At 45.4% G+C, this 15,215-nt stretch overlaps 1 protein-coding gene across 5 annotated transcripts in view; it reads right to left on the bottom strand.

Moving 5' to 3' along the window:
• Window positions 1-15,215, bottom strand: part of COBL (cordon-bleu WH2 repeat protein) — a 299,291-nt gene that overhangs the window by 35,438 nt on the left and 248,638 nt on the right. The window contains exon 8 of one of the 5 annotated variants that reach the window (XM_054495472.2): window positions 13,349-13,662. The exons of the other annotated variants lie outside the window; for them this stretch is intronic. Coding sequence (XP_054351447.1) covers window positions 13,349-13,662 — 314 coding nt within the window. Of the gene's footprint in view, window positions 1-13,348; window positions 13,663-15,215 lie in introns of those variants that run through there. 5 annotated transcript variants of the gene reach the window in all.

Below are 15,215 nucleotides of genomic sequence, written 5' to 3'. Positions count from 1 at the left end.
TGTAGCCACAATGCTGGCTTTGGCTGATGATGCTTAGAATCAGTTCAGCTACCCTGAAACTGAAGTTTCATTTTATTTTAATGTGCTTTTTTTTGTTGTTGTTTTTAAGCAAATAGTTAAACAGGATTCCTTCTCTATGCCACTGTCATGGGCTTTAAGAGTAGTATAAAATATTACACTATTGGCTAATTTACTATCAGATAGTACAGCTCAACATTGATATTTGCAAACCACATAACGGTAATTGGGTTTTGACATTCTGCAGTGTTCAAATGGATAATATTTACCTATCTCCTTATTTAATCCACATGCCCCTTGTAGTGTGGATATTATTATTCCTATTTTGCAAATTATAAAAGAAGCCCCAACCAACAAATTATGTCACCTATCCCTGAGGGTGTGTGTTGCAGAAACACTCTGCTCAGCTTATAAAAAGCGCAAGTTCATTCAAACATCACAAAAACCCCACATGGTAGGCAGGAGTCAAATTAAGGTTCTTTAACCAACGTGTTACATGAATCCTACTGAGTATATCTGCATTTAGACTTTTCTAAGCCAAAAGATTTTCTTCCATGTTCTATGGAACGAACCTTGGATCCATTTATCTGGGAATCTCAACATATTTGAAACCATTTCTTGAGGCAAAAACCTTCAGTCCTTTTTTACACATTTCTGGGGCCTCACCTTTGAGGGAAGTGTAGGGCAGTGGATGGCCATCCCCGCTGGCAAGAACAAAGCTGGTGTCTTAGTTTTCATTGTCAAAATAGAAACTCTGTCTCCAGGTTGTCTATCTATTAAAACACATAAATTTTATTTAATCGATGCCTCAGAAAGAGAGGTTCAGGGACCTGCCAAGGTGCCAAGGGACTCAATCTCAAATTGACTATGCTTTGGGTCTATTATGAAGCAAAGGTGAGGCAGCCACCATCTGAGATGGGCAACCTAAGAAAAATGCCATCCCTCCTTCTGCTGCTTTCTTCTAACTTCTATCCTTTTATCATCAGAACTCTAGAGAATAAAGTATGTGGCCTACTTTTACTTAGCTTTCCATAACACACTGTTCATCCATCACTCTGGATGTAAATTTGATACAAAAATGACCAAATTATTAAATAAATGAGTGCTGTTTGACACAGCATCCTCTCTGATCCCTTTGGCCTTGTTTCCCAAGAAGGCAGGACCGAGCTGTGCCTTTGTGGCTGCCTTTAACTGCATTTCTTCCTCCCTCTCCCTTCCCAGCACATATATTTCTGAGCTCTCCTAGTGTTTACCTCTAACCACTTAAGGAAAATGTAGATTTCAAAAATAGCATTAATTAACATATTTTTATTTCCAATTATTTAAAATAAAAATTATTCCTTTTTCTAGACTTTTCTAATCTGAATAATACTGACACAAAAAGCTGCCTCCAATCCCCTTTGAAATTCACTGTGATTTAAATAACAAATAAAATAGATCTCTATGGAAGATAAGAGAGGAAAGGAGTCAGACTATCCTCTTGCCTGACAGGCAGATGGCATCTTCTGGGCAAGCTGTGTGCCCTGCCCTGTGCTGCCCTCAGGGACCCAGGCTGACCCCGTTCAAATGGGCACTTGGAGTTCAGGGCATCTCACCCAGTCAGGAAGGCCTCCTCAAGCTGGCACACTGTGCAATGTAAATTCTCGATAATATAATCAATGTTTAGTGTGCAATAACAGAAAAGAGCATTCTTTGACAAAAGCTAAGAATCCAGATATCTGAGCCTCGCCTCTTGCATGCTGAAGAACAGACAATATTACAGGTCACTTTCTGTAACTCAGAGAAGATGTCCGGGTGCGCTGTAATGCCACCCTGTGATGTCAGTCATCCCAAGCGCCCGTCCCTGTGCCTCGCCTGCCCCCGAGAGGTGCCTCCCCACCTGGCACAGGGCCCCTCGGCCGGGCCCAGCCAATCTTAGCTTCTCGTCTTTGTGTCTCTGCTCCTCCTTCCCTTGTACCTAAAAGTGGAGGTTGGTGGTGACAGACAAAATTGTCACTGTTCCTCTGCAATGCAACATTTTATTAGCTGTTTTAAAGAAAAATTACAACATAAAAAGGGCTGGGCGCAGTGGCTTACGCCTGTAATCCCAGCACTTTGGAAGGCCGAGGTGGGTGGATGACTTGAGGTCAGGATTTCGAGACCAGCCTGGCCAACATGGTGAATCCCTGTCTCTACTAAAAATATAAAAATTAGCTGGAAGTGGTGGTGTGTGCCTGTAATCCCAGCTACTCGGGAGGCTGAGGCAGAAGAATCGCTTGAACCCAGGAGACAGAGGTTGCAGTCAGCCGGGATCGTGCTGCAACTGCACTCCAGCCTAGGTGACAGAGTGAGACTCTGTCTCAATCAAATAAACAAACAAACAAACAAAGAACACATAAAAAGGAACTTTTCGCTTTTTTTTCTTTTCACATAAATTACAAACTTCTTTCTTAGCCAGTTCTTTTATTTCCTTATGGACGGCTTCTTAAATTTTGCCATCTATAAAATCTACTGAGTTTGTGAGATTTCCACTGGGTTGGCCCCACAGTTCCCGTCTTGCTGTCCAGTCCTCTTCACGCTCCTTGAAGGCGAAGGACTCTTCATGGGCCTTCCTCGTATGGGTGCTGGGCTTGTTGGGAGATGGCCATGTTTCAGGTGAACTGAAGCTACTGTAACTTTTTTTCCTTTCTGACTGCCTGGCCTGGAGAGGAGTGACTTTCTAACGTTTTTTCTCCATGGCATCTCCCTGCACTGGGGACTGCTGTGGGCCCCGTTCCTCTCTACCGCTTGGCCAGGGGCCCTTGGAACCCCTAAGGCAGGCCCCAGATGACTAAGATCAGCCCCAGCCTCCTCAGAGGCCCCCAGCATCTCAGCTCTCCCTCACGCTTCTGTTTTACGATTTCCTTCTCATTTTCTGTGCAACACAAAGCTTGGCTACGCATTTACAATGATGTCCATGACAGAAAACCCAGCCTTTCGAGATGCTTGGTAGCAGAAGGGGTTTTTGGGGTATATCACCCACGATATGGCTGGAAATATAAGAAAACGGAACTTGCTTTCAATGTATAACATCCGTTTCCTTTCCACAGCCTTCCTCGTTTCAGCAGAGAAGGTTGTCCGCTATCCAGGATCCAAACCTTTCTTCCCTGGAGCAGCCTGGAAAGTTGAGGGGACAGATGGGGAGCCAGGAGAGAGGGGGTGCCTTTTAGGAGCCAAGGGAGCAGGTTCAGAGAGAAGAGGACTTGCAGATATGACCCCAGGGTTGGCTACTGCATGCATCTCCAGCCGGAGTTCTCAGAACATGTCCTTTTCTTTCCTCTTGAAAGTCCTTATCTTCCCGCAAGGGCGGCTCAGGCCCTCCCTCCTCCATGAGGTTGGTGTCTCCACGGGCCCCAGCGCGCATCCTTCCTGGACTCACAAAGCCCACGCCACTGCCACTCTTTTCTGTTGCACTAATAGCATGTCCTTCCAGCTCCGTGCTCAGCCCCTCAAGGGCTGCGGGAAACTCAAACTCATCTCTTAACATCCTCAACCACAAGGCCGAATTCCTCTCTCTAAGGACTTAGTGAAGATTAAATGAGACAGCACTTATGAAGGAGCTAGCAGGGCACAGGGTCAATGCTCAGTAATGGTAGCTAAAATTATCACAGGCGCTGGGCCTAGCTGCCTAGCTGTCCATAAACATCTTAAGTTCTCTGAGAAGATGACGGTCTTGCAGTTGGCCCGTGTCAGAATCCCCTGGAGGGCTTGTTAAAATAGAGATTGTCCAGACCCCATAACCCCATGAGTTTCTGATTCAGTGGGGCTGGGGTGGGCCCAGGGGCACATGTTCCCAGGTGCTGCTGCCGGCCGGCCTGGGCCACACGTGGCAGGGCTTCCTTCGTACCTCCCCCAGAGTTCCTGGCCAGCTGGCTTTCTCCCCTCACTGGGCTGCAGGTGAGAACCACCTACATTTAAGCTTTGTATCCCCATGTAGCTTTCTGTCGTCATCTTACTGAAACCTATGCCCTGCAATAGTTCAAAGACAGCTGTCTCCAACAACAGGCGCTGGAGTTAACGGACGACCAGTTTTAAAAAGTCACATTCAGTCCCTGCTCTCAAAAGGCAGGAGTATTTGCCTTTTTCTAAAATTAGCAGATTCCATTTCCCATCTCAGTGCTCTTCACATGTCTCCTGTTTCATGGGAACTTGTCCCAAAATGCCCTCAACAAAGTTACAAGTGTCATTTTTCTTCAGACAGAAGTAGAGCTGAAATAATTACTTGCGGAAACTATAATAGAATAGTTTCAGAAAGACAGAATGAGGAAATTGCTTACAAAAATAAAACACATTCCAAATGTTTGTAAACTACGTCAAAAACAAAGAGCAAAGAAACAATATTGGGGGGGATGCATGATCAAGTCAGGGGCATGAGGAAGAGAAGGGGGAGGAGAGCTGAGCAGGGTAGGGGTGGCACAGCCTGAGTGCGAGCGAATGGGACCCTGAGATGCTGGAGAAAACAGAGGAGAGGCAGCAAAGAGCCTCCACATCCCAGGTGTCAAAAGGGCCTTCAAAAGGCTAGTGAGAGGTGCCTGTATTGTCACTGGGGGAAATGAGCCCTCATCAATGGCAGCATTGAAGCCTGAGTCTCCAAGGATCACCTGTCTGGTGTCTCTGCATCAGTGCCTCCATCTGCAACCTCAGGGCATCAGTTTCCTGGCCAGTTGGGTTATTTTTGCCTTATTAGTTATTTGTATCAATTGCCTGAAGTTTGGGTCAGATTAAATAGCAAAGACTGTGAAGATGACTAATTTAAACTGTTACCTGGTTCTGGACTAAGGAATAAAACATATATTTTAATATTGAAAAGATACTCTAATCGGGGCTTGTTCCAAGATGAGTTCTCTTCTGAGTATTTTTAGAAATCACACAATGCTAACATACCATTAAAAGTGAGTGGAGAAAAGCGAAATGACTAATAACTATGCTTGTATACAGTGCTCTCCCAACACACACACACACATACACACACACACACACACACACGGCAAAAACCATCATAGTAGTCCCTCCTTGTTGGAGGTTTTGCTTTCTGCAGTTTGTTACTTGTGATCAACCAAGATATTAAATGAAAAATTCCAGAAATAAACACTTGGTCAGTTTTGAATCATGTGTCCTTCTGAGTAGCCTGGTGAAATCTGCCATCCTGTCCTGTCCCACCACGGATAGGAATCCTCCGTTTGTTCAGTGGATCCACACTGTCTCCTCCCCTGCCTGTGAGTCACTTAGCAGTGGTCTTGGTTCTCAGACGGACTGTCCCAGTGTTGCAGAGATTGTGTTCAGGGGCCCTTACTGTACTTAATAATGGCCCTAAAGTACAAGAGTACTGATGTTGGCATATTGTTATAATTGTCCTATTTCATTGCTAATCATTGTTGCTCACTGTGCCTAATGTAGAAATTAAACTTTATCACAGGTATGTATGCATAGGAAAAAAACAGTATATACACACACACACACACACACACACACACACATATTCAGTGCTGAGGTTTCAGGAATCCATGGAGGGTCCTGAAACATATCCCCCTGTGAATAAGCAGGGCACTACTATACTAAAAAGGTGCTCAAATACAGTAGAGTAGTCAGCATAAAAGCAATGAACAGTAACAAGATTTTTCCCTAGAGCTCCCCTCCCATCGTCCAGCCTGCCTTGGCACTGTGCGTCTGCTTGTAACAGTGATAAGATCAGCATCAGGGCCCATCATTTTGGGAAACTAGTATAGAATTGTTTCTAGCTTTATCCAAAGTCAACAGACTACACAGCCAGCAAATTAAATGTTTCACACACAAACCACCTGTCTAACTCACAATTATGGTGGCCCAAAATAACTCGGCTTTATTGGCCAGAAAACACTCACCTCAGCAAAACCCACCAACACTCAAAATAACCTACATGAGATGCTGGGGCTCCAGCCTTAGGGTTTCAGGGTCTGTCCCAGGGACTGGAAGTTGGATGCTGTCCCCTTGGGAGGCAGGGACCCCATTTTCCCCTCCATGCCCTGAAAGGATAGATGGCACACCCCACCTCTTCCATTCCTCTTATTACAGATACCCTCCTACAACCACATTCTACCAGAGTTTTTAAATTAGGATTATTTTAGTTTTTAAAATGAAGTTTGTTTTCTTTTTCTTTCATATAGAAAGTAAGGAAAACACAAACATTTGGAAAGAAAATAATCACTTATCCCCAAGATAACCATGGTTTACATTAGGTTGCTTTTCTTGGTAATCTTTTTTTTTTAGAAGCTTTTTGGATAAATGTAACAAAATTTCTTAAATGTTTGAAGAAAATCAGATACGTTGCCCTTCTATGTTTATGTATGCACTTTGTACTCAACAGATTAAAGACACATTTTTCTCCATCTTTTGTGTCAATTTAAACAATTATGGGTACCGTGACTTGCATCTGTAATCCCAGCACTTTGGGAGGCCGAGGTGGGAGGATCACTTGAGCCCAGGAATTTGAGACCAGCCTCAGCAACAAAGTGAGACCCTGTCTGTCTCTACAAAAAATTTTAAAAATTATCCAGGCATGGTAGAGCATTCTTGTAGTCCTAGCTACTTGGGAGGCTGAGGCAGGAGGACTGCTTGAGCCTGGGAAATCGAGGCTGCAGTGAGCTATGACTGCACTAACACACTCCAGCCTGGGTGACAGAGCAAGATCTTGTCTCAAAACAAATAAACAGCAACAACAACAACAACACAACCCCCCAAAATAATTATGTAACACTGTGCGGATTCAACTGTGGCCTCCAGCAAATCAGTGCTTACAGGCTATGGCTTCTCATTTGTAAAACGAGGATAAGAATAACAGTATTCATTCACTCAGGAGCTTCATGGAGAGGCGTGGTGAGGCAGGGAAAGCCTGACAGAGCCTGGACAGCCGGAGCCTCTGAGTGTGGGCTGTTAGAGCGAGTCTGATTGCTGAGATTCCCATCTGTTTTCAGCCTACAGGCTGATAATGGCAGGTCCTCCAATGACTTTCGTTCAACGTCATCTTATTATCCCAGGCCAGGGCTGCTGTCTGTGCAGATTACACCTTCTCGGCAGGTCTGCGTGGGTTTTCTCTGGCTGCGCTCATGTCCTCCCATGTCCCCAGACTGCACATGTTAGGGTCACTGGGGTGTCCGAATTGTCCCCATGTGGGTGAGTATAAGTGCACCTGCAATGGGATGGGGGCAGTCCAGGGCTGGCTTCTACCTTGCCCCCTGTGCTGCCATGGTAGGCTGCGGCCCCCTGTGACCCTGAACTGGAAAAACTGGGTAAATCATCACATTACTTGCTTTTAATCTTTCTTAAATGTATGTATAGCTCGTATTTATTTCAATGTTTAATATTAGTAGTGTTTGGTCTTTATTTAGAAGTGTTTTGGTCTTTATTTCGAAGTTTTGTGATGTTTCGGTGACCAGAAATATAAGCTAGGAACTTAACTCATTTTTATCAGTTGGCCTACGGTAAAATTGGTTTCGTTATCTGTTGTTCTGCATAAAGTTGCGGTTTCCAAAAACCTAACCTATTGATGATGTTAAGTGAGGACTTACTGTATAATCATTCATTAGTGGTCATGATCTTTAGAAAGACTGGAAATTAAAGAACAAATGTGATTGTGTGGGGGCTGCAGAAACTGCAATCTTAAGGCTTTGGGGAACCTTCCCAGGAATGGGAGAGAATGGGGGCGGGGGGCGGTGGGGGGCCTGAAACACATGGGTTTCTAGGAGGGAGTCCCAGGAAGCCTTGGGGTTGTTTGTAGATCAAACAAGCCTGGTCAGGTGGGGGTGGGTGGGAGGGTGAGGGCTGGCCCTGTTAGCATAATGAATTCGAGCCAGGCAGGGAGGAGTTGGTGAGGGCACTGTCTCCCAGCTACCCCGCCACTGTTCCCTCATCCTGCTGTTTGCACTAACTCCACCCAGAAATACAGCCAAGATGATTGCCTTCTATGTGTTTATTCTCTAGTCCCAGTGGGATCTGAAGTTTTTCTACTACTTAGCATTACCCAATGTGGCATGTTTTTTGCTAACTGTTCAATCCTCATCTCACCCCTCACAGGGAGCATGTGGTCCTCCATGCCTGTGTAGGACTGAAATGGAGACATCTGCTCCCGATTTGTCTTGAATAAACCCTCCACAGGCCCTCCCTTCATCATGGGTCCTGCCGTAAGCTCTGCCGGATGCCTCCATGAGTCGATCTGATCTCGTCTTCAGTGCACACACTTCACCCTGGCTGTCTGATAGCAGTGCCTCCTCCAGGTGTTTTCCAACACTCCACAGGTCTCTGAGCACATGAACACCAGCCCAGATCCCACAATGAAAGGTCTTAAGAGGTTGCATTTTCTTCACGGTTATCAAAGCAACCTCTGCAGGAAACTACTTCTTGGAAAGAAAAGTTTCCCACTTACTTCTCCATCAGTAGCTAACAGAATGTAAGTTCTGCCAAAACTACTATCAGTAGCTTGACTTACAGTAGGCCTTATCCATTGTCATGGTATTGCACAGAGCATTGCTTCTGATCAAGGAACTCGCTTCCCAGCCAAAGGAGTGCAGCAATGAGCCTGTGCATGGAACTCACTGGTCTTACCAAGTTCCCCACTACCTTGAAGCAGCTGGTTTGATAGAACAGTAGAGTGGCCTTTTGAAAACTCAGTTACAGGGTCAGAGAGGTAGCAGTACCTTATAAGGCTCGGGCAATGTTCTCCAGAAGGCTGTGTATGCTCTGAATGATGTCCAATATATGGTGCTGTTTCTCCCATAGGGTCCAGGAATCAAGAGGTTAAAAGGGGAGTGGCACCATCATTATCGCTAGTGACCCACTAGCAAAACATTTTCCTCATGACTTTTATGTTCTATTGGCCGACGGGTCTTAGGTCCAGAAAAACAAATGATTCCACCAGGGGGCACAACATTGATTCTACCGAACTGGAAGTTAAGATGCCACATGGTCAGTCTGAGCTCCTCAGGCTTTTGAGTCAACAGACAAGGAAGGGATTTATGGTGTTGGCTGGGTGATGGACCCAGACTATCCAGGGGAAAATAGACTACTGCTCTAGAATGGAGGTAAGGAACAGTATGGGATGCAGGAGATCCCTTAGGACTTCCCTTAGTAAGCCCTGCGATGAAGGTCAATGAAAACTACCCTGACCCAATCCAGGTAGTACCACTAATGGCCCAGACTCTTCAGGAATGATGGTTTGCATCACACCACCAGGCAAAGAACCACAACCAGCTGAGGTGCTTGCTGAAGGCAAGGGGAATACAGAATGGGTAGAAGACATTATAAATACCAGCTGTGATGTGACCAGTTTTAGAAATGAAAACAGTAATTGTCAATGAGTATTTCCTTCTCATTTTGTTAAGAATATGTTTGTGTGTGTGTGTGTGTGTGTATATATATATATATGTATATATACATATAAATATCTTTGTTTTCTTTCCCCTTATTCCCTTAACATGGGACGTACATGACTTCTATAGCAGTGTCTAATTGTTGATAATTTTACATCATAGTATTTTAAGTTACAGGATATCAGGAGAGAGTAAACATCAACTCAAGGACTTTACCTTCTCTTCTGGAAGGGATGAGTGCATTTTCAGTTGTATACAGGACAGCAGTGTCATGCCAGTTGGAATTGTGACCTTGTTTTGTCTTTCTCTGGAGAAAAAGACATGCATATAGGGGGCGAGTTGGCAAGGGGTGAATTTGCAATGGCTAAGCAAGGGGTGTTCGTGTACGTGGTGAAACATTATTTCTGGGTGTGTCTGTGAGGCTGTTTACCAGAGTGATCAGCATCTGAATTGACAAACAGTAAGGAAGATGTGCCCTTACCACTGTGGGCAGGCATCCTATCTGCTGAGGCTCTGAAGAGAACAAAAAGCCAGCCAGGGAAGGGTGAATGTGTTCTCTGTGTTTGAGCTGGGACACCCATCTTCTCCTGTGCTTGAGCATCAGAGCTCCAGGTTCTGCGGCCTTGAGACTTGGATAGAATCTCATCACCAGCTTTCCGGGGTCTCCAGCTTACAGATGGCGAATGGTCAAACTTCTTGGTTTCTATAATTACACAAGGCCATCCCTATAAAAAAAAATCTCTCCCGATCATAGATGCACACACACACACACACATACACACACACACACACACTCATAAATATATCCTATTATTCTGCATCTCTGGAGAAGCCTGACTAATAGATTTTGGAATAAATATTCCATTAGGGCTAAACAGTAGGGAGGGTTAAAATAGGCCTAACTTTAAGAAAATCTTCATTATCTTTCTAATGCTTTGAATTTGTTCAGAAAATAAAACATACATTTAGCAATGGTCTAATTATTCATTACTTTATGTCTACAAAATTGGCTTTCCCAGGATGCAACCCTGACAGCAGATCCAGTGTGGATGTTTGCTGCAGTAACAACAGTTCATGTCTCTCTCTCTCTCTCTCTCTCTCTCTTTAATTTGCATCTGTGAGAGGTGGCAGGAGATACATCCAAGGAAACTTGCTTGAAGGGGCAGCTGCTTCTCCAAAGCCTCCATAATCCCGAGCTCTGGGTCAGCCCCTGAGTCACAGCATGACTGCAGGGCAAAGGCTTAAGTCAGAGCCATGGTGTCCCGGCGCTCAGCTGGCCTGCTGAGACTTGGAGAGAGACTTCCAATTAACACTGCTGGTTTCTCTGAAGTGGCCAACGAGTGGCCACTCCAAGTGTCTCAACTAAACTAGACCAGTTTAAGACCAGCCACACTGGCTGAAGCATTCCCAGACGACATCACGGCTTATTTACTTGTGTGTTTCATCATCACATGGAAACGCGGGCACTTGCTGATCTGCAGGGGCTGGAGGAGAAAATGATCTTTCCCTTGTCAGCCAGGGGCATGGCTCAACGTGCCATCTGAGGCAGCTCTCAGCCTGCCATCCCAGGAGTTGTGCCTGCCAGCACAAGGGACTGCATCTGCAGGGGGTGGCATGAGCAAGGCTGCTGGTCCCAGCTCAGCTGTCCTGGAAGAGGCCCCGAGACACCCGTGGAGAGCGCTGGGGCACACACAGGAGCAACCACGGTGAAGTCCTGAGTCCTTGACATGCATTTACTCAGGACTCCAACCCAGAAGCCCCCAAAACAGTGAGAGATGCTCTGCACTGCAGGGCAGGCAGTTCATTTTTATAAGGGGTAGGGGGCACACTTTCAGCACTCTGTCAAAGGCAATACGCACAGTTATTAAATTTCCTAAGAAAAAGGAAGAAGACAGAAATTGCTCTACATCACTTGTGTGACTGTATGAAGTAGAAAATTAAACATTTTCTCTCTCTTTTTTTTTTTTTTTTAGATGAAGTCTCACTCTGTCACCTAGGCTGCAGTACAATGGCGTGATCTTGGCGCACTGCAACCTCCACCTCCCTGGTTCAAGCAATTCTCCTGCCTCAGCCTCCTGAGTAGCTGGGATTACAGGCACCCACCACCGCGCCCAGCTAATTTTTGTATTTTCAGTAGAGACGGGGTTTTGCCATATTGGCCAGGCTGGCTTTGAACTCCTGACCTCAGGTGATAAGCCCACCTCGGCCTCCCAAAGTGCTGGGATTACAGGCGTGAGCCACTGCGCCCGGCCTAACATTTTCTCTAAGGGTTGTGCAATTTGACAACATAATCTTTATATTTCTGACTTTTTAAAAATGAGGGTTTGAATGACTTCATTTCTCCAGTTTGACTGAATCAGGGAACCTGCACTGATCCATCTACAGAGGTCTGCAGACAGCAGCAGGAGGCAGGCTGAGGGCCAGGTGTGGCCCCACGAAGACCCTGAGGAAACCTGGTGCCTACATGTGTCTGCAAGAAGCAGCTAGTTTGCATCCCACACTTCCTTTCATGCAGTAAAGCTGGTGTTGCCTTATCTCTAACTTTTTTTAAAAAGAAGGAATCAAGATTTTAATGTACAATCTTCTGCATTTTAAATTGTGGCTATTTTCATAATAATTAGGATCCGTTGACTCCAACCCAGCAGCCCCCGAAACATTTCTAAATGTTCTACATGTACTTGCATGTGTAATTCTCAAAAGCACTTTTTCTTTCAATATGAAGAAACTCAGGCACAGAGAAGTTAAGCAAGTTGCCTGAAATCACCTAGTAACAGACCCAAACCCTGAGTCCACGCAGCCTGGCTCTAGCCCCATGCTATGTACTTCTCTGGACAGTGCAAGACCCTCAGCACCCTTTCTGCCCCATCCCCTTTGTGGAGCAACCTGGTTATCTGGGAGATGAACCCTGATTATCCAATCAAACATAGTAATCCTGTTCTCCCTGACAATTGATCAGTGCATTCTGGCCTAAGCCAATGGGTGTGTGGCACTCCCTTGGCTACTGTGATTGGTTCAGGAACTCACATGTGGCTGATGTGGGGTAAGTGAGCTGATGCAACCCCTATAGGTGCAGTATAGGATCCCATATATATCCTTGTGCATTAACTCAGCTTGAGTGGCTTTTTTTTTTTTTTTTTCAGGCAAAGATATGCTGATTCACCAGCAATCCCACTTCTAGGTATATATCCCCAAGAAATGAAAGCAGAGTCTCAGATATTTGCATACCTGTGTTCACTGCAGCATCATTCACAATAACCATGAGGCGGAAACAACTTAAATGTCCACTGACAATGGATGGATAAAGAAAATGTGGTCTATACATATACATGAAAGATATTTAGCTTTAAAAGGGAAGGAATTCTGTTATATGCTACAATATGGATGAACTTCAAGGAAATTGTGCTAAGTGAAATAAGCCAGGTGCAAAAAGACAAGCAGGCAAAAGGGAGTTGCTGTTCAGTGAGTAGAGAGTATCAGATTCGCAGGACAATGAGGTCCTGGAGATCTGTTTCACAGCATTGTGAATATACTTAAATCTACTGAAGTATGCATTTGAAAATGGAAGGAATGGGACATTTTATATTATTTTTTTAAATCACAATTTAAAAAAGCATACTGATGCAGCAGCTTATTCAAACAATTTTAAAAGTCTTGCCTGGGTTGAGCAAAACAAGCCTAAGTGAAACACAGAGGCTGCCAGGCCTGAGCAGAGTCTCCAGGGCCCTGCTGCCTGGAAAGGATGCAGTGCGATCTGTGGTGACGGGTTCATATTCAGGCTCATTTTCCTCATTTTTCTCTCTATTAGCTGGGAGAAACCAGGGACAATATGGCAAGCTTTCAGACAGATAGAATTCATTACATTAGAACTGTGTGAATAACACAGATTTCAGGAGGAACATTTAGAAGTCGGTCCATAGAAAACACCTTCACAGTATTCTAACAAGCACACAGACGATAGAAAAAAACAAGTGTTAGTTGATTATGGATTGTCTCCCAAGTGCCAATATTTCAGAGGTAGTTAAGACACAAGATGGGTTGTGTGTGTGTGTGTGTGTGTGTCTAAGTGTGCACATGCATTCACAAATGCTTGAAAGACCTAAGAGAAGGCTGAGCAGTGCCTGGGGAAATGAGGAGGAGGAAGAGAAACAGGAACACTTGATTTCAGGATTGTGTAGAGAATTGCGGCCCTCACTCATCCACAGGGTTCTTGGCTTTGCTGTGCCCTGGGCTGTGGTATTCAGAAGCAAGCTCAGAAGTCTTATCACAGCTTCAGCTGCTCCATAAACTGTGGGGGCAAGGAGGAAATTCAAAGTCAGGGCAGAGGCCGAATGCACGCAGGAATGGTGGTTCACATATAGTGTTGGGCCAGGGTGGGCTGCAGCCAGCTTTGGGCAAAATCAACACAGCTGGCCAGAAAGGTGGCAGGGCCCAGGCCTCCAACAGGCCCAAGCCCTGGAGTCAGAGTCCGGGTTTCCCCTGTGCATCCACTTGGGTACAACAGAAGCTCTCCAGCCTCTGTCGTCATTAGCACACAGGCTAATGCACACCAGGTGCTATGGGCTGAACTGTGTTCCCTAAAAATTCATATGTTGAAGTCGGAACCTCCAGTACTTCAGAACGTAACCTTATTAGGATAAGGTCTTTTAAACGATGTTTAAGTTAAAATGAAGCTACTAGGGTGGAGGCCTCATCCAATAGGACTGGTGTCCTTATAAGAGAATGTTAGGACAGACACACAACAAGGGAAGACCCAGGGATAAGGCAGCCATCTGCAAGCCAAGGAAAGAGGCCTCAGGAGAAACCAACCCTGCCGACACTTTGATCTCGGACTTCCAGCCTCCAGGACAGTGAGAGAATAAATTTCTACCCATTCTGTGGTATGATATCACGGCAGCCCTAGCAGACTAACATATCAGTGCACTGTGTTGCTGTGATGAAAATATTAAAGTAATTGAAGTCCAGGACAGTGTCTGTGGCTTGAGAGGCCCACACATGGTGACTGTCTCAGTCTCTGTGGGGTCCTCTGATCTCCCTTCCTCTGGAGTCAAGCCCCTCCTTGCTGGTATTTTTGTGCAGCCCCATACTTGCTGTTGGCTGTGGGCTTAGGTGGGCTTGCACATGACAGATCCTCCCACAAAGCTCAAACAGCACACACCACCTCCTCCACTTTCTCCCTCCTCTGTGGACACAGGGAATGGCTTCCTGGGGAGATCTACAAGGTTAGAGCCTTGTAGCCCTCCCTACAGACTAACAGGACACAGAGTAGGGAGGAGGGATATGGAAGTTAAGCAGGTGCTTGGGACCAGACTGGCAAGGTTCAAGTCCTGGCTTAAATATTAACTTGCTTTTGGTTGCAGACAAGTTTCTTATCATCTATGTGCTGCCGTTTTCTTATTTGTAAAATGAGGATGATAACAATAGCAGTGACCTCATTAGGGCTGTGGTATAGATTTAAGGGTTACTCCAGGAAAAGTGCATGGGAAGGGGGTGCCACTTTAGCCATCATCACTTCCTGCCCCGACCCCGCTGGCAGTGAATCTATGAAGACTAAGACCCCCGCCCCTCCATGGGCTGTACCTTCCTGTAGTCCCACTATGCAGCCTGCACTCAAGCAGAGGCCGCCTCCTTCATGGCAAGGTGCCTCCTGGCTAATAAACAGCCAGATGGAGGCAGACATAAGTGCAAGGGCAGAGATGAAAGATGAGGTTTGAGTTTACTAACATGGTTGATTTGGATTTCTGCCCTATCTAACTATAGAAGACTATTCACTCAAACAATTAACTGGCCATATTCTCTTTAATCTTTAAATCTCTTCCAAGTCATAAATTAGGCACCAAA

This window comes from Pongo pygmaeus, chromosome 6 (genome assembly GCF_028885625.2).
Source record: "Pongo pygmaeus isolate AG05252 chromosome 6, NHGRI_mPonPyg2-v2.0_pri, whole genome shotgun sequence".
NCBI classification, from domain to species: domain Eukaryota; kingdom Metazoa; phylum Chordata; class Mammalia; order Primates; family Hominidae; genus Pongo; species Pongo pygmaeus.
Note: the sequence above shows the minus strand (reverse complement) of the source record. Positions and strands in the feature narration are given on the sequence as shown.